Source organism: Xiphophorus couchianus, chromosome 12 (genome assembly GCF_001444195.1).
Source record: "Xiphophorus couchianus chromosome 12, X_couchianus-1.0, whole genome shotgun sequence".
NCBI classification, from domain to species: domain Eukaryota; kingdom Metazoa; phylum Chordata; class Actinopteri; order Cyprinodontiformes; family Poeciliidae; genus Xiphophorus; species Xiphophorus couchianus.
The window spans coordinates 32123891-32142489 of record NC_040239.1 but is presented as its reverse complement, the minus strand read 5'-3'; the positions used below and the strand labels follow the sequence as shown (position 1 = coordinate 32142489).

The following is an 18599-nucleotide window of genomic DNA, read 5'->3' as shown; positions in this document are numbered from 1 at the left end:
TGTTTTCTCATCAGACTGATGTTTCATAATAATATTACCCCACAGGTCCGTTTGCTGCACAGAGCCATTTCTTCAACACTGTAACACAGACTGCTGGCCATGGGAGTTTGTATCACAGTGTGATTGTGTTGGTGCAGCACCAGGCAGACTGCGGGAGCGGCAGGCCAGAGAACGATGCCTGTTATGGACCAAAGCAGACGAACAGCAAAAGGAGCAAGAGAAGGAACAAAACAGAGAAATACTTAGGGAGGGGAATCCAAGGCAGAGACCATTTAGAGTGTTGCCATGGAAACAGAGGAGGCTAATCTCATTAGAAACTAACAGCCACAGGAGAAACACTGGAGAAGAGGGAGAACACAACACTTTCTCACAAATATCCTTTCAGCAGAGGTGGGTAGTAACTTAAGAAAACAGGACTGGTAGGAGTTTTACTGCACCATACTTTGTACTTCTACTTCAGTCATATTATTTGGATGTAATTCTTCTTTTACTTGGTTCCAATTTCAGGCTGCTTAATGAAGCTCCAGTGGCTTCACTAAATGAAGGTCAAGCACATTTTGATCAAAAATGCTCCAGACAGAAACACGCCTACAGTTTATGTTCAAGTCTTGTTTGCACACAAGTTTCCTTGTTTTAACATTATTTTGCTGAGCCTGCTGTGCTGTATGCATTTACACTAAATATTGTCTAACATGATTCTTCTGAATGAAATAGTTATTTTGTAACAATGCCATTTTATCCATTTTTTTAATACCAGAATTTGCACATTTTTTTGGTCTGTGGTTATATAATTTTCACAAATTTAATCGGTTGTTAACAACAACCAGTCAGTCAGTACTTGAGAATCCTTCTAACATTTTCTTTTGCTCTTACTTGACCTATTTTCTGGATGACTGTTTTGTACTTATGAGTAAATATACATTGAAGTAATTGGAAGCTCATCATAAATAAACCACCATCAACATGAACAGAAATCTTAATCACTTTTACTCTTAGCTATTATAATGGTTTCAGATATGACTTAATGTTGTGTGCCCTGGATAAAGGAAGACAAACTAAGGTTCTCTGTTTCATGTTTCTAACCATGGAGCTGTTAAATCTCAATGTGTGCTTCTCAGACCACTAAGCAGGCGGAAACTGTTAGAAACACTGGACAGGACGAAACAACTCTTTCTATGACACATTCACTTAGGTCCAAGCATCTGGAATCTATGAAGATAAAGGTTATGGGTGGATCTGATGAGACTTGACTATTAACTAGATTGTTTTCAACAACCATCCTAGTTCCAAGACTCCTGCCTCCAGAGCTACAGAAAGTCTCAGCTTATTGTATGAGTAATTATCACTACAGAAGGCAGAGGAATAACTAAGCAAGTGTCACATGCAGCAGAAGCAGTCAAAGCGCTGGAAGCCATGCTAAAGCTAACAGACCTTAAATATAGCAACACAATCAGAGGTGTTATTACACCAAAAGATTTCCAAGAAAAAGCTGTGAGAACAAAACCAAGCATTAAAAGCATAAAAGCAGCTTATTGCAGCTCACCCTTTTATACCTAAAGCATATGCTTTAGGTATAAATAATGCCATTGCATATGCTTTAGGTATAAAAGGGTGAGCTGCAATAAAATTATTTAACACTTTCAGTTTGTCAAAAAAAAGGTAGAGACTTAAGCAGCATAGCTAGCAGGAGAGCACAGCAGACTGCAGATGTCAGTATGTTACCAGAACTGTGAAGACTGGCTGACTGACAGAAAACCATGACAGAAATGACCAATACTCAAAGCAGGCTGAAGGGTGTGGTTTATAATAACTACATTATTATATTACTGTTGTGTTTTGAGTGAGCAATACTTAGTTTGCAAAGGAATGTTTGTAAAGCGGCAGTTGTTGGTTAACCTAATGAATTCCCACTTTGTAAGAGTTTGTAACATTCTGTTGGATGGAGTCTCGCATCAACTGTCAGAGATGACAGTGATCTCACAGAGAAAACTGAAGGAGTAATTCAAATTTTCCTGTTTAAACCTAGAAGACCAGATGACTGTGTGGATGGTCTGAGGTCCTTCTCACTGCAGAACTTTCTATGGTTAGGCAGCAGGCTGCCCAGGGCTCTGAGAGTTGGAGGAGGTGCTGCTTATAAACAAATAAACAATTAATTTAAAAAATACTAATCATTTTGATAATAATAACAGTAATAATGTACAGTTGTGACCAGCAACTTTTGATTATGTTCTGTGTTGAAAAATAATAATAATAAAAAAAACTAACAACATTAATCAACATTAATCATGTCCTCTGTGTTTCTGTTATTTCTAAAGTTATGGGAATGGAGCCTTTTCTCTTTACTGCCACTGAATTTAGTCCTAAACAGAATATGCCCCCCTCTTTCAGACTCCATCATTTTGCTTTTTCATCACATTGAAATGTTTTAGATCATCAAACACCTATTATTATTAGACAAAGATAACTTCAGTGTCCACAAAAAACAGTTTTTACATGGTGATTTCATTAATGGTCCACTATTATGCTTCCTTGAACAGCAGAAATCAAAGATTACAAGATGATATTTTGGATCATTTGGATCATCAAGAGAAGATCCACTTGGGTTTTACTTGCTAAGTAAAAAATTGCGATGCAACAAGTTAGAGGTTTTTAAAACAGGCAGTTTTATAAACACAATCAAAACATTTACTTGTTTCCAAAAAACGGATGTGCATTTTTGTTTTGTTTGGTTTTTCTTGGGTTGTTTTTTTTTTTTTTGCTCTTGAAGTTTCTCTAATTGTGGCCCTTTAAATCATTTGACCCCTCAGTTTTATCCCTGATTACTGCCTCACATTTATAAGCATAATTCGTCTTAAACAGTCCATCCATCCATCTATCCATCCATCCATCCATTTTCTGTACACCCTTGTCCCTCAGAGGGGTCAGGAGAGGTGCTGGTGCCTATCTCTAGCTAACATTCCGGGTGAGAGGCGGGGTCACCCTGGACAGGTCACCAGTCTGTTGCAGCCTCTTAAATAGTGACTGTGTAAAAGGTTAAAAGGCTAAAAAATTCCAAAAGCAGCACTCCAGAACTCCACAGTAAACCATTATTTACAAATAAAGAAAACATGCAGCCTTACCCAGACTGGCCTAGCAAGAGTATTCCACAAGTACACTGACACTCCAGAATCCAGGAAGTGACAAAAGAACCCATAACAACATACCAAGTTCAGCTAACATACAGTAAGGTAAAAGCACACTTAACATATTACATTAATCTGAACAAAACCGTCTCGTCAACATTTATAAACTGGGTGTGGTGTTCAGCATAAGTGCATATGAAATGCTGGTTCATTCAGCTCATCTATAAATAGACACAGCTCTCTCACAAGCTGCATCTTTCTACATGCCAGCTTTTGATTCCCCCCATAAAGTTTAAGCAAGGAAGCGTGCAAGGATTCACTATTATTAACAGAAAGCAACACAACTGCCTCAAACTCTGCAGGGTCCAATTCCCCCACCCCTATCCACCACCACCTACACAACTCACAGGGCATTTAACTCCTGTAAGAAGAGATGAAGAATCTAGAACTGAGGTCATTAATCAGCAGACTCAGATACAAGGGACATACAGTCTAGAACACAAAGTTCTTTTGTTTGCCTTCGTCTTACTCTGGAGTTCCTGACTTTTCTGATCAAGGTTGGGACGGGTCTATGAATGATGCCTAAACTTCCCATTACACAAAGATCAAATTCCCTACATTATCCTGCCTTTCTATGCATTTTATTAGGACAAAATTAAGTACATGTGTTGGTAACAACCAAGTAACCCATGTCTACAAAGAAATCATAGCCCATAAATGTTCCCTGCAGTTTGAAGTTCATCAGGTTTTTTTACCTTCTGATCAAATCCTTCTGATGTCTATTTCCTGCAACCTGATTGGCTGTCCTCCCTGTCCTTATGTTACCTTGCACATGGTTTCAGCATGGTTTTATTCTTGCCGATATTGTCCAGATCCTTCCATGTATTTGTGAGCCTGTTTGAGTTAAGGTTCCTATAGCTCATCATCAAATGAGACTACTGTTCTCTTCTTCCACAACAAAATATGCTCTGACCAAAGGAAGGATCCAGCAGAGCAAAAAATAGATTTAGCAGCATTCCTTGTAGAAAGGTGTGGAAATCTTACTGTGTCCACTGCTGCTAGAAGAAATGGAGAACGTCAGTCCTCTTCACCACAAAACCCCGTGCTGAACCGGTTCAGTGAAGGACTCAGTCTGGGGCACCTGCAGCACTGCTGTGGTCATGTGGGGTCTATCGCCTCCACAGGCCCCTCCTCACCCCAGAGCCTTAAAGCCCAGGTTTTTTCTCAGCCCTCTAGAGCTGAAGCAGCCGGCACCCCAATTAAAACCGTAGAACAACCATCTCAGCTCAAGCTTTCTGCATGATACACCTCAGAATGTTTCACTGTGGCTCTAACTGACCTCCAGAGAAACTCAATTCAGTTCAGTTTATTTGTATAATGCTAATTCACAAAAAATGTCATGACACTTTACAAAAAAAAAAAATTCAATTCAGTCTTAAATATGTTCCAGTTGATCCTAGTTATCAAACACTACAGCATCCTCAAATAAGTATTCAAAATAGTTAAAGTTTCTAAGGAAACCCAACAGATTCATTGACTCATTGACTTCCATCATTCACTGCTACGGCAGAAACAGGTAGTGAAAATGGCTGTGTGTTGTGTCATTGACTTTACAGCAATCATGTAGCATGTAGCGACAGTGGAGAGGAAAAACCAGGAAGAAACCTCCAGCAGAACCAGAACTGGACTCAGTACAACAGAGGACCTTCACATACATTTCTTCTTATACTGTTGTACAATAAGATCTTTTTCATGTGTCCTCTCTGCAAAGTACAGCTTCAGAACCAGGAATAGCACAGCGGCTCAATGGGTAGAGTAGTTGTGGGTTGTCAGAAGGTTGTGGGTTTGATTCCAGTTGATGTGCCCCACTGCAATGCACTTAGCCCCAATTTGGCTCACATAGAACTATTGGTCTATGTGTACATATGAGTGTACATGTGTAACTATAGTGCTTTAAGTGGTCAGTCTGACTAGAAAAGTGCTACATGAATTCAATCAATTTTCAATTTAAATGAGCAAGTGATAAACTTCTCAATAGTGGATAAATAAATGATTGGGAGATTTCTTCAGTCATTTTGCCTTTTGTGTAATAAGCTTATGAAGCAACTGAACTATGAAACAAATATAATGAAGTGTACAATTAGCTGTTGAGCTCTGACAGAGCAGACATGAATAGCATAGCTAAAAGTGAACTTAAGCTAAAGAAGGGAACACAAAATAGTTCTCGCTCTAAATACAAAGCACAACATTGATTGTTACAGGATGTATGCTCTTGTACTTTGGCCTCAACACTTCTGGTTTTGCTGTCTGAATTAACCCCAGTTTTGCAGTTGACATTGTGTTGGCCAAAAGCAAAGTTGTTCCTGGTTTGAGTTCAGTGGGTGTTGTACAGGCTGCCAAGACAAGGCTCACAGTCATACCATTATGTCTGTGCCAAAGTAGTACTGTGACTGCAGAGATAAAAGTTAACAGATGGTGAACCTCCAAAGACCAAATATTAGTTTTATTTCTTCTAACAGAACATTTTGACGAAATTATTAGAAGTAAAAAAAAGACAACACACTGACAACAGGGACCAAACCACAAAACTGTTGTCAAATTGCTCTTCCATTAATAAAGGAGCATAGAACATGCCTCCATTTACGATACAGGAAATGCTGTTACAGTCATAGAAAAAGATCTTTGGTCACCAGTAAAACACACACTTACCATAAGAACACACTCAAAAACATAATTATTTGTAAGTTAGTTAATTGTGCTTTTATTTGTTAGTGAATTGACAGGAAAGTAGATAATGAGAGAGAGAGGGAAAACATGCAACAAAGGTCATGAGGCCGGAACTCGAACCTGTGACGTCCCAGTTGAGGACTAAAGTCTCCATATGCAGGTTGTGCTTTTCCCTTGCATCATCGCAGTACCCCAGGGTAAACTTTATTTAATCATACATAAATCTGATAGAAAATGATATGTACTAGATATAAAACATGTATAACCCAGAAAATCCCACACACAATTTTCTGGCAATTGTTGCAGATTCTTAAAGTTAACAATAATCAACTGATATGGTTCTCTTCAACCCTTTGGTTTCTAATATGAAAACAATATGAAGCTGAGAGTAATGATCTGAAGCTAATTTTTAATAATATTGCACACGGACTTGGACTAATGGTAAAGTAGATGTTCTTTATTGCTAAATTTGAAACTTAGCGATTTCTAACACAAATTGATCCAACAGTCACATCTAAAGAACTCAGTATTTAGTGAGTCATTGCTGTTCTCTAATTGCCATGAGGCTCTAAATAGTGATTTGTTATTGTTGGTATGTGTGTTGATGCATGTTTCAGTGTATATGAATGTGGAGCTCTTTACAGTCTCCATGAGGATCAGCTCCCTCCCCTGACCACACTGCAGAAGCTATCAGTGTAGCCCAGCTCTGATAAGATGTCCAGACCGCTGCTGTAATGGCCTCCATCCACAGCCCAGCCCTTCAATTATGGTTATCATATGAGTCTGCTGAACACCAATTCAATAAAGGCCTGCTTGGGCTGCTCCCAACATCACACACATACACACACACCCCAACTTGAAAAGCTTGGCTGGCTCACAGGCTCTGCAAATCTGTCAATACACACTCAAACACACGCCCAACACACGCCCGCACGCACACACACACATTCTCCCACAGCTCATAAATACTACAGTTGAGAAAAATCTCCCTGGAACTCTCATATTGCATTGTGTATTGAGTATTGCATATAATAAATATTGATATTTTTTGCATTCTTTGGAACCATTACATAAAACAAGATTGTTTGAGATCTGGAAAAACCAAAGCAGCTGTTAATTTAGCAGCTGCCATTGACTTTGGTTCTGTCTGCCTGGAGAGACTCATCCTAAAACATAGTGCAACTTTGCAAGGTGTTGGGTAAACTTTCTGATTATGTTTTAAGATCGTTTTTGGCTTTGTAAGATGAAGGAAAATCATAATGCCAGAGTATATGAAGAAAAGGAACCTAGAATCTCAGCTGATACAGATTTGGATATACCCTGAAGCTGTGTCGAAAATAACCAGAATCAGTTGGCTTCACGTTTGGTTAACTCTGACCAGTGACAGTTTCAGAAACTAAAAGAACGACCTCCATAGAAAGGTGCACACTGTCTTGATTAGGCTGCTGAGGTCCATCTGCTGGTGTGATGCCCAACAAGGACAGAAAACAGAGTAGATCATAGAGAGGAAGCACTCGCAGCCAGATAAAATGTTTTTACGCTGAGGAAGAAACAACCTTTTAAAGATAAAACTGAACAGAGCAACTGTCTGTGAGCTGAGCACCAGATGAGAATCTGCTTTGTGGAGGGTTAAGTAAAATGGAGTTCAGTTCTATGTGGACTAACCATTCCATTGTTTTCTCAAGCCTGCCTAAACAATTTCATATAGCAATCACTTCCAGGCATTTCCCACACAGAAATTAATTGCATTTAAGAGAAAACAGCTTTCTGCAGAAGCATGTCGGCAGCTACTTTTAAATAAGGAAGGGAGACTTGATCACAGCAAAGCTGCTCCATTTCATCCATTTAAAGATTCAGTTCTTACTGTCAAGGAATATAAATAAAAGATGCTTATAGTTAGTCATGCTAATTGCTAATATTATTATGAATTGAGAAATGATAGGTGGAAATGCAGACTAGTTGTTGAAGGATTTAATAAAAAAAAGAAGAAGAAAAACTTACAACAAAACCCCATGGAGACTCAAGTCAAAGTATCAGAGTAGAACAAAAAACACAGGAATCCAAGAAATAAAGACCAGCATAGATAACACGGGGAACTACCAAGGAGTGTGAAGAGTAGAAGTATTTAAGTACTGGGAGAGTGAATGTGGAACAATGGACCTGGGATGATGAGCTAACGGGTTGCAGGCTGAAGAGAGAGACGAAGAGGCACAGGGGGCGAGGGAGAGTACAAAACAGGGGAGTAGAAAATAAATATAACACTAAAGAACTAATAAATATAATTAAACTAGAGAAACAAGGAATAACTAGACACAAGAAAGAAAAAAATAAACAAATTAGAAACACTAAGAAATAACTGAAATAAAGTAAAACAGAAACATTACTGATTTAATCAAAGAAAATGAACTAAGGAGCACAGAAAACCAAAAACCAAACTCAAAAAACCCTGAAGAATATAATCTTCTGCAGACATTTTAAAATATGAACTCTAATATATTCTTGAGTCTGAGTTATTCTTTTTTTTCCCCCAAGGGGTGGTATTATGTATTTTCCAGTCACATAGCAATATTTTATAGCATAATGAAGTAAATAACAAACATGCCTTAAAAGAAATTTGTCTTAGTAATTGATGCTTTGAAATCGGGCCTCTGTCTCCTTAAGAAGCTCCGGCTCTTTCTGACTATCTGCCTTCAACACAACATTCTTATAAGCATTGGACTGAGCTCAGCAGACACTTCGTTCCACCAGGTGTTTGCTAGTTGCTGCTAATGCTAGTCTGAGGAGCAGAGGGGGGGAGGCAGAGGGGGGGCGCTCTGTGAGGTGGAGGCTCAGCTGGAGACTGCAGCTCTGAGGAGGAGCTTTGTGGAAAAGGCAGTGCTTGGTGAGATTAAGTGTTTCTGTTGCTAGTAGCGATTAAAGGATTTTTTAAACATTCATGAAAGAACCAAGGAAACACTCCAGGTATGACTTTGATGAGGGAATAACATAAAATGATATAAAGATCAAAATAGTTGTTATCACATAACACCTTTTAAGATTGATTCCTCTTGCTAGTAGTGGATGCTGTGCATTTGGAAGGATTTTTGCTGAAACCTTTTTATTTTTAGGCTTTTGTTAGGTTGACTACCCACTCAGTTTGGTACTCAGCAACAAGAACCTGGATGATTTGCAACTGGGAGAAGTTGCTTCTATATGTTTGTCTTTAACCAAATTAAAAGATGCTGCTGCTCCCTGTGCCTTCCCTTTCCATGTGTCTGTAGAAGTCATGTGAAGAGATAGTAAATAAAGTAAACAATTACTAATCATTCATGCCTTAAAGGCTACATACAATAACTGAACAGACGATTTAGCTAAAACGTCTTAGTAAATTAGAGCGTTTTTTTCTGTTTGAACACAACAGCCATCATGGGTTAGTAGAGAAAATATTGTGATTTGGCTCACTGTCATATTTTCTACCCAGCACTACAACTTTGAGCTATGTCTTAGCATAAACATTTTGTTGTATGAGCTACACATTGGTGCAGTTGGTAGCATCGTTGCCTGGCAACGAGAAGGTTCTGAGTTTAGATCAGTCTGGGGTCTTTCTTGCATGTGTGGGTTCTCTCTGGGTACTCTGACCTCCTGCCACAGCCCAAAAAGCTTGATTGGTTGGTCTTAATAAATGTGCATGGATTTTGTTGTACAGTCAGACACATTATAAGGTTGAACAGAAAATAGAAAAAAAATCTACTTTTTCTAATTATTTAAGGTGTATTGTTAGATCAGATCTTTACAAGAGTTGAAATACTTATTACCCCATAAAGATTAAACAGCTTTCCTGTTCTCATTACTCATTTTTACAGTACTGGTTTTTTGAAGTGATCCTGGCAGAATACGTCTCAGCCTGATAGTTGCTTAATGCCTGCTGCTCCTCTCTTCCTCCAGGGCATGCTGTCAGAAACGCTGTGTGCTTGTCAGAGGGGATTGCATTCTGTCGGGCAAACCAGTTGTACATACTGACATTTTTGTAACTTGGTGTGCTGAACCAGTCAGCAAACAGGAAGTGCAGCATGATATTCTAAAAGAATATATAGTTGATGCAAAGTTGAATATAAACACTGAAGTGAGAATTATAGTAAAAAATATTCAGGGGAGAATTTAATACTCTCAAAAATGCCTAAAAGATCTAAGATCAGGGTCAAACTGTATAATGTTGTACATTATCAGTGGACTCTCTCTATAGTTTCTTCTTCTACTAACTGATATCAGGCAGATTTAAAATCAGCTGAAATGAGCTCCCTATGGCCGCAGTCTGACCAGCTGCTGGCCGTCTTCTAGTTACAGAATTTCTTTCTCATTTGCACTCTTACTTTGATTAAATGTTCTACTGGGAAAGAGCACCGACATTACTCTGCACTTCATTCACAAAGAAACACGGTTGTATTAGTGAGGGAGTCTACGGCCCGCGATCAGGATAAACTGAGGCTTTCAAACTGGCTGGATCCAAATAAGCTTCTGGACAAACAGTGGTCCTGCTTTGCTCCTGTAGTGTTTACAGTTGTTGAAATGTCACAATTTATCAAAAAAAAAAAAGCAAAACAAAACATTCAACAGCTATTTGTTGTTGTTAACAAGTTTAATCTTTGGTTAGAGAGATGAACATGTGCACATGTCCATGCACATATTAAGTGAACTCATGGATGATTTTTATGTTCATTCATTTTTCCTCATTTCATATTCAGAGGTGTTTCAACAACAACTTGAACATTGTGATTATCTTTTGGGAAATGCTGGTTATTTCCTTCTTGGTTGACTGAAAATATCTGTTTGCCTAAGATATGAATAATTTTGGGCTGAACCATAGAACCACCTCAAAAGTTACGAACCATCCCATCAGCTACAGCAGCATTTATGTCTGCTGTTTTAACAACCATCCATTTGAACATTTGGACACGTAGTGTTATAAGGTTCTACCAAACAGATGATAGCCAGCTGTTTGTGGTCGATCTGCAGGGGAAAGTAAATGTGTGCTGCTTTGAGCTCGAAGGCCAAATACATTTTGCTCTCTCTTATTGTAATAATGCTGATTAAAGGTTGCTGAGCACTGAATGTCTCAAAAGAGACAGACATGGTGAGCCAGATGGGCTGAGTTGAATCAAGAGGCTCAGTGCTGACCGCCCTCAAAAGCCAGTATGCTACTTTCATTACTTATTCATAAGGAAGCTGTTTCCCTGTTGTAGTTATATTAATAAAGTATATCACAAACATTTCAATCAGACCTCCAGACCTGTGAAAAATAGTTTCTTAAAACAGAAACATAAAAAGCATAGGTCTATGTACATGACTGCAGAAGCAGACATTGTTGTGGATCCTGTGTGTTTCTAACATTTTCCAGCGAGTGCCTCCCTTTGTGTTCAGCTAGTGGGAATGAAAACTCAGTTGACTTGCAGAGGGAGGAGCAGCAGGTATAATGAGGTGTTTGGGAATTGGCCTGCTGCTTCTGCTTGTTGCAGCGAGGCTCTTGGTACAAACCCAAGATGTTCCAAATAAATCCAAAAGCATCATGTAAGACAAACTGAGCAGTTCCCTGCTGAATCCAGCCGTCGCTCTGGGACTTTTTACAGCATAACAGTATCCTCTGTCACTGCCCGCCTCCCCCCCACACACACACCCACCTACCCACACACAGCCTTCTCTGCTCTGTCTCTCCTCACACACAACACTACTCCTGCAGTTTTCTCATCCGGCCCCAGGGGAGGATGTCTGTTTACAACACTGAAAACACGAGTAAGCTTTACTACTTAAAGATTAAATATTGTTAGTAAAAATAGAACATGGCATGATTTATTTCTAGGATTTTTTACCAGAAAAATAAAGAATAACTAAAACATATTTGTCAGCGTCAACAAAATGGTATAAAAGCCAGATCGATCCATTTATTATCTTACTTGATTGGGAAGCAAACAAAGCAACAAAAAACAGTTAGCATAAAGCTGTGCATGTGATTTAAATATTTTTGAAACTGTATGTGGAGTTTAAACTTAGAATCAAGGAAATTAACCCAATCCATGTAGAAATACATTTCAAAGAGACGCATCAAGGGAATGGACAAGAAGGTGTTGGACAGTGGTGATTATGTGCAGAAAATCTACTCCAGCACCACAGAATACTAATAATACTACTAATAATAAGAGCCTTTAAAGAAGTATAAATGAGTGGGCAAATAGTTGCATAAAAACAGTAAAAGAAAAAAGAGATGACAATTAACAAAATTGGGTATATAAGCTCAAACTGTATTTATTTATTTACTTATTCATTTATTGGTGGTTATAATAATGCGTGCAACTCCTAAATCACAAAGGCAGACATATTGGGTAGGTTATTGAAGCTGTCTGCATGTCGGTAATATATCTGGCCTGTTAGATGAGCTCAGAGCTCCTGACAGCTGAGATGCTAAAGCCCACAGAGATGCAACAAGGTGATGATAGATGAGACAGAAGAATGAGGAAAATGTGATTTTATCACAATCAATAATAATATTACCACAAACTTCAGGAATAATATGGGAGATATCATGTTCTCATAATATTTCGCTGCCCCAGTAACAACAGTTAATACCTTCAGCAACAGTGCTATTCTGCACTATTCTATGTGCAGAATAGTGACTAACAGTTCTAGTGTTTCCTGCAATGTTTGCAGGAAGTAGCCGATCCAGAGGAGTCTGACATGAACTCTGAACGCTACTTAATAACTGACAGGAATTCTCAATAACACAACATTGTTTCCTCTGAAAAATATCAGGAATCATCATAAACGTGGAAACATGCATCTTGATCATTTCTGCGATGTGAGCACAGTGTTTCCTCTGGAGCTCTGAACATCTAATGCAGATAATACCATCTTATTCAGACCGGAAGAAAACATCCTTTCATCTGGAACAGCTCGGCTTTACCAATCATTACAAAGGCAACACACACCCATACACAGAGCAAAGCTGCCCCTCCCCTCGTTAATCACTGCTGCCCATCAGCACAGTCAGTTACCAGCTGTGGAAGCCATTAGGCCAGTGCTACTTACCCTGTTAGGACCACCACAAAGTCCATTACATTCCAGCCATTACGTAGGTAGGAGCCTTTGTGAAAAGCAAAACCCAAGGCAATGATCTTGATGCCTGCCTCAAAGCAAAATATTCCAATAAAGTAGGGCTCTGTGTCATCCTGGAATGGAAACAAGGAGAATTGGAGTTAGTAAACTAAAGATGTTATCTTTAACAAGCGCACATTCTAGAATCTGTTTATCTTCCACTTTCAGTAGCACAAAACTCATCAGAACATGTGCTATAGTTAGAAAAATGAAACTTGGCGCGTTGACATAGTCCCAGTATTTCAGAACTTTACACAATGTTTGGGTGTTAAAGTGCTGTACTAAAGATTTTATCAAAACATTCATTTTGGGTTTTCCAAGGTCTGGTAAAAACCAGCCCCTTGTTGAGAAACAACTGTTTCCTGGAGGTGTGGACTCTCTTGAGGTTTTAAATCTTATCCAATTGCTAACGTTTGCCTATCATATGTGAAATCCACCAGTTTGATGCTAGAAAGCTTATCAGAAACTGTCTGTGCTGTAAACAACCACCCTCCACTAAGAGAGAAGAGGCGGTCTGAATGAGGCTATGTTAGATGTTAGATCAATATTTGGAAACGTGGTCAACATGGACTGAATGACTTCAGTCACTTCCTCTGCTGCCATTACCAAAACTACAAGTAGACTACAATTCTAGAACAGCACAGAAAATTCACATCATCATTCCCAGCTTCTTCTGCTTGCTGATTGGATGGGTAGATAATCTTCCGGAGACAATCCGTGTGGAGGGGAAAAAGGCAAAACTTTTCTTCAAGCAGAGTTCAACAGGAAGGCTAGGCTAGGTACAGATACAGGGAACTTGTTATTCCAGCACTAACCTGACTCTTTACAGACAATGACATTGAGTGGTTTTAGTATTAGTCTTATATTTAGAAGACTAAAAGAAAAACGAACTCAGGAATGTACAAGTTGAAGCAACAGGCTGTTGGTCTGAGAGGGTCTGACCTCAACAAAATCTCAAGAGTTGGTGCAAAGGGAAAATAGTTTTTGTCATGGAACTGGTTCTACGCTGGTGGAAACAGGAAGAACTAGTTCTGATTAGCACCAGAACCAGTTTGAGGGAAACCTTTCACACTGGATCTCTTGTAACTCTCATTGCAATTGAGACCATTGGTGCCATTTTGACTTTAAAATAGCAAAGTTCTCATTTAAGGTATTGGAAATAATACCTTAAATAAGTATTATTAAACTTCCACCAGTTTAATAAATTTGTCGTTGGAAGAAAAAAAAAGAAACATTTAAATTTTGTATCAGATATTGAGTTTGAATACCCATTAAAGCTGTCCTTTTACATCTACTTGAGAAGCAGAAGCAGAAACACAGCATCCTCTGTTTTTGTCTCCACAATGTTTGCTCGTCTAAATTATTTTGTATGAGAACTGATGGAAAGAAACAATCTGATATCAGGCCTTTAACCCATCCTGCTGAGGGACAGTCGGTGCTATCACTGTGATCTACTGTTCATCAGCTCTTTGCCTGCACAGGAGGGCTCACAGCACTAGCCTCTTTAGTGGAAAGCTTTAAGCAGGGGGCTGTCGGGGGGGATTAGGGTACAGCAGGGGTAGCCTGACATAACGGCACACAGGGGAGATCAGAAGCAGCTCTGCAGGGTTCAGCTTCACCTGCAGCGTGACGCTGCTGGTGAGACTAGGAACGAGGATCCCTGGCAGTGAAAGAACTTGCAGACAGACACCAAGCTAACAAAACAAAAACAGGGGTCTAAACAAGTGGACCTGTTCCACTTAGAGAAGTTTTGCGTGCTGCAATGGGAGAAGTGTAATACTCACCAAACGTTCTGACAGAGGGGTTTTGTCCAAAGCTGGCAGGTGTTGCTCCAAGGCCAGAACGATGCAGTTTGCTATGATGGTGGCCAGGATCATGTATTCAAACGGAGTGAGAGTGTTAAGGACGTTTGGTGAAAGGATGAGCTAACATCACACAGCTGGAAATGATCTCTCTACAGCTGAACCTACAACACATTCAACTAGCACATCACTTTCAATTAGCTTCTAAAAGGGAGGTTTTGGTTCAGTTTCTCACTACCAAGAAAGGTAACAACAGGATGAGTCAACAAACAGCTGCTGTAAGAAGCAACATGTGTTCACCTGCATCACATGGCAACAGCGTTATTTCAGCATCCTCTCTGGATTACCAGCTGAACTATTTATATCTTGGCATTATGATGTAAATCCACTAACATCATTGTGTCAAATATCTAATTCATCTTTTCCATTTCATTTATAAGTCAGCTTCCACCTTCAGTCTGTTGGTTTAAATTCCTCTGACAAAGCAGAAATCTGGGAGTGACCATGAATCGATAACTACATCACATTTATCATAAATACAACACATTGCCCTCTAAAAAAAACATTGCCAGAATTAGATGACTCGTCTAATTCAAGATTCAGATAAATTTATTTATGCCTTATTTATGCCTCTTGCTGTGGCAAGAGTCCTGACCAAAACAAAGAGAGATCAGCATCAGTCCAGTTCTCAGGTCATTGCTGGCTACCTTTTATTCAAAGAATAGAATTTAAAATCTCACTAATGGTTTACAAAGCACTTACTAATAAAATCCCAGACAACGTTTCTGATCTTCTACAACACTATCAACTATTAAGACCTTTAAGATCATTTGAATCAAACCAAAGAGTCACAGCTACACATGCTGGAGAAGCTTTCAGTTTTTATGCACCAAAAATAGGAGTGCTCCCACCCTGAGCTCTTTTAAAACGAGGTTAAAATGTTTTTATTTGCCTATGCTTAAGCAAATTGCCTTGCTTAAGCATAGGCAATTTGCCTATGCTTAAGCAAATTTTTTACTTTATTTTAATTTTAAACCTGCTTAATCCTTGTATGCTTGATGTGTTTCTCTTAAAGTATGTTGGTTTTACCTTCTATGTACAAACACTTTGAGTTGCCTTTGGCTGAAAGGTGCTAAATAAAGTTACCTTTCCTCCACCATTACCGTCTTCACACTGAATTGAACCCAAACGTCTGTGGCATATCAGATTGATATTGGTGTTGAATACATTAAGCATTTCCCAATAGCCCCATATCATATATTTTGACTACAAAAACTTTTTCAGGTTATAGTGGCATAAAAATATGCAAACAGATCCAGTCTTAGAATCTGGATTTTCACAAGAGAAGCAATAAGTTACAGGATCTGGAAGTTCAGTGGGAATCAGCCCAGAGGAAATCTTAGCCACCAACCTGATGTCCACTGAGCAGGATGAACACGATGCTGCACTGCATCTTTTTGTAGCCAGTGATTCGGGTAGAAACAGCCACATAAACTGTTTGCAAATATGAAAATCGAGGTGAACCAGAGACAGATGTACAATTTACAAATAAAAACTATAAAAAATAACAAATGAACTCTGTACTGACAGCGTTAGTTAGTAGTAGAGGGATCGTATGAGTATTTGAAGGCACAGCAGTGTCTGTCAGGAAGATGCCGTTGCTCACTGTGTAACTTTAGTAAGCTGTGTTGACTGTATTGCTTCCTCTGATGCCTTTTGACTGGAATCCACTCTGAAGGAAGCAGCAGCATCTGGCACCAACTCAATGTTTTGCTCGGTCTGGTAAACGTTGTGCCAATATGAAAACCTCATAAATTTTACATCACTGGACCAGAATGCAATGTGAACCCAAAGCAATGGTGGACACTATTGTTCAAAATTAGAGAAGGACGGACGGACAGACAGACATCTACATTGTCTTTAATCTTAGAGCAAGATCCACAACCTCAATAAAAATGAATCAAAAGTCCTTCCACTACATTGTTTTCACTTCCTCATTTCACAAGGGGGAGTTATAATGTCAGATTGGGCTGGGGTTGATTTAGATCACTTCCCCCCATCATTAATGATTAAATAATCGTTTTTGAAAACTGTCTTTTGGATTGACCTATATTGACAGAGTCTGACAGCAGAATTTATTTGAGGAAAATTAAATCATAAAGGGGGGAAGCACTCCTTCGCAGCACTGGAAATGATCAATCATTCTTTCAGTGGGATTTGAAGCCTGATTGTTGGATCACAGCAGATGGCAGCTACTCCATGTCAGCAGCAGCTTGTTCAGACAGCCTGAATGAATCCTGTGAGTGCAGCTTGTTTGTTTGAGTCACACCCATGAGGAGAGCTGCTGTTTGAAGGCAGCCAGCAGCTCCTGCCCAGAGGGACCGAGATCCTCCAGCCTCACCAAGAAACTCACCAAACACCAGCCTTTATCCTCCGTTCTGAAGCCAAACCCAGTTCATAAATTTATGTTTCATGAAACATCAAAGACAATCAAAACTAACAACACACCTTCACAGAATAAAACACTGTAGCACAGGCTGGCTTCCAGAACGGCCCGTCCTGATGGACTGAGACTGTTTGATCGTTAAAAGGTGATGTGAATAATATGCGCAGAAATGTTAACAGCAGCTGCATTTCTGTGGCAGAAAGCCAACTAACCCCCCCCCCCCTCCCCCCAGCAGCAGCTACCTGTTCCTTTATAATTTATAGTGAATAAGGCTGCAGACATCATGAGACCTAACTATAAAATGCTCCTGATAAGTATGTTTCTGACTGAGGTCTGCGCAGTGATCCGCGCTGTGCACAGTAAGGATATGGCCATTCTGTGATCTTTTTGGCATATTTCCGGATGATATTATCCTCGCTAAAGATAAACAGGGAGCGGTTGACGGTGAGGCAGTTCTGTTTGACTGGAATGGGGTTGTAAATAGCCATGGTCCTGGCTCTCTGAGCCATGGTCTGTTTGTACATCCTCTGGCCCCCCGGAGGCCCCGGCTGCCGGTTGGCCCCTCTGGCTGGCCCCGCGGGGCCGCTGCCTCTGAAGCGGCTGGACGCATCGTCTTCAAAACGAGCCATTCTGAGACTGCGAAAATCTGGCTGGAGACACCGACACTGACAGAACAGGAATGGAGATGAAGCATCACAGCAGAGCCTGCTGCACCGTCCCCCGGCAGGTCCTCACTGACAGAGTCAGCAAGAAGATCCAGCAAAACAACGAGAGTGGCTCCTCAGGGTCGCTCCGACAGCTCCTGGTCTCCGCGGCTCCCCATGCCGCCGGCAGCTCCGAGGTGAATTTGTTGCTCAAAGTTCAGCGGCTGCCCCTCCATGGTGCATCATTTTCCTGGGTGTTGCTCCTCCGACTGCCCGCCCCGCTCCTCAGAGGCGACAGATCCATCCATCCAGTGAAAACAACTTCCCAGCTGTTTGACTGCAGAGACGGGCTTCAGTCAGTCTGTGATCCCTAGCCTGAGAAGAACGCCCAGAAACAGCCGCATTTCCTCCTCCGGGAGGCTCCAGTCCGCGCCGAGTTGAATGAGGAGCGCGTTTCTTGGAACTGCCGCTCCCCACGGAAGCTGAAAAAACACGCCCCCTTCAGATGATCCGTCTTCCGCAGAGAAATCACGACTCGGTCGCTCGATTCCACGAAACCTCCTTTAAGAAGAGTGCAGACTCCACTTTCCCCAGCGCCGCTCATTCATCCCCCCATGTGGCTGACAGACGCCAGCCAGTGGCTCCACCTGGACCGGCCCTGTTTCCATGGCAACAAGGGAGGGAGCGAGCCACATCGTATAAAAACGCATCCCATCAACTGTCAGAATAAGAGCTG

General features: G+C 40.3%; 1 protein-coding gene across 21 annotated transcripts in view; it reads right to left on the bottom strand.

Moving 5' to 3' along the window:
* Window positions 1–18547, bottom strand: part of cacna1ba (calcium channel, voltage-dependent, N type, alpha 1B subunit, a) — an 82204-nt gene extending 63657 nt beyond the window's left edge. For 19 of the 21 annotated variants that reach the window (XM_028034846.1, XM_028034861.1, XM_028034847.1 and 16 more), the window contains exons 1-3: window positions 17589–18546; window positions 14756–14861; window positions 12906–13045 (exon numbers count right to left, since the gene is read on the bottom strand). In XM_028034846.1, coding sequence (XP_027890647.1) covers window positions 12906–13045; window positions 14756–14861; window positions 17589–17848 — 506 coding nt within the window. In that variant the 5' untranslated portion in view covers window positions 17849–18546. Of the gene's footprint in view, window positions 1–12905; window positions 13046–14755; window positions 14862–17588 lie in introns of all 21 variants that reach the window. The other 2 variants (XR_003597670.1, XR_003597671.1) reach the window with 1 other exon arrangement.
* Between the last annotated feature and the right edge of the window lie 52 nt (window positions 18548–18599).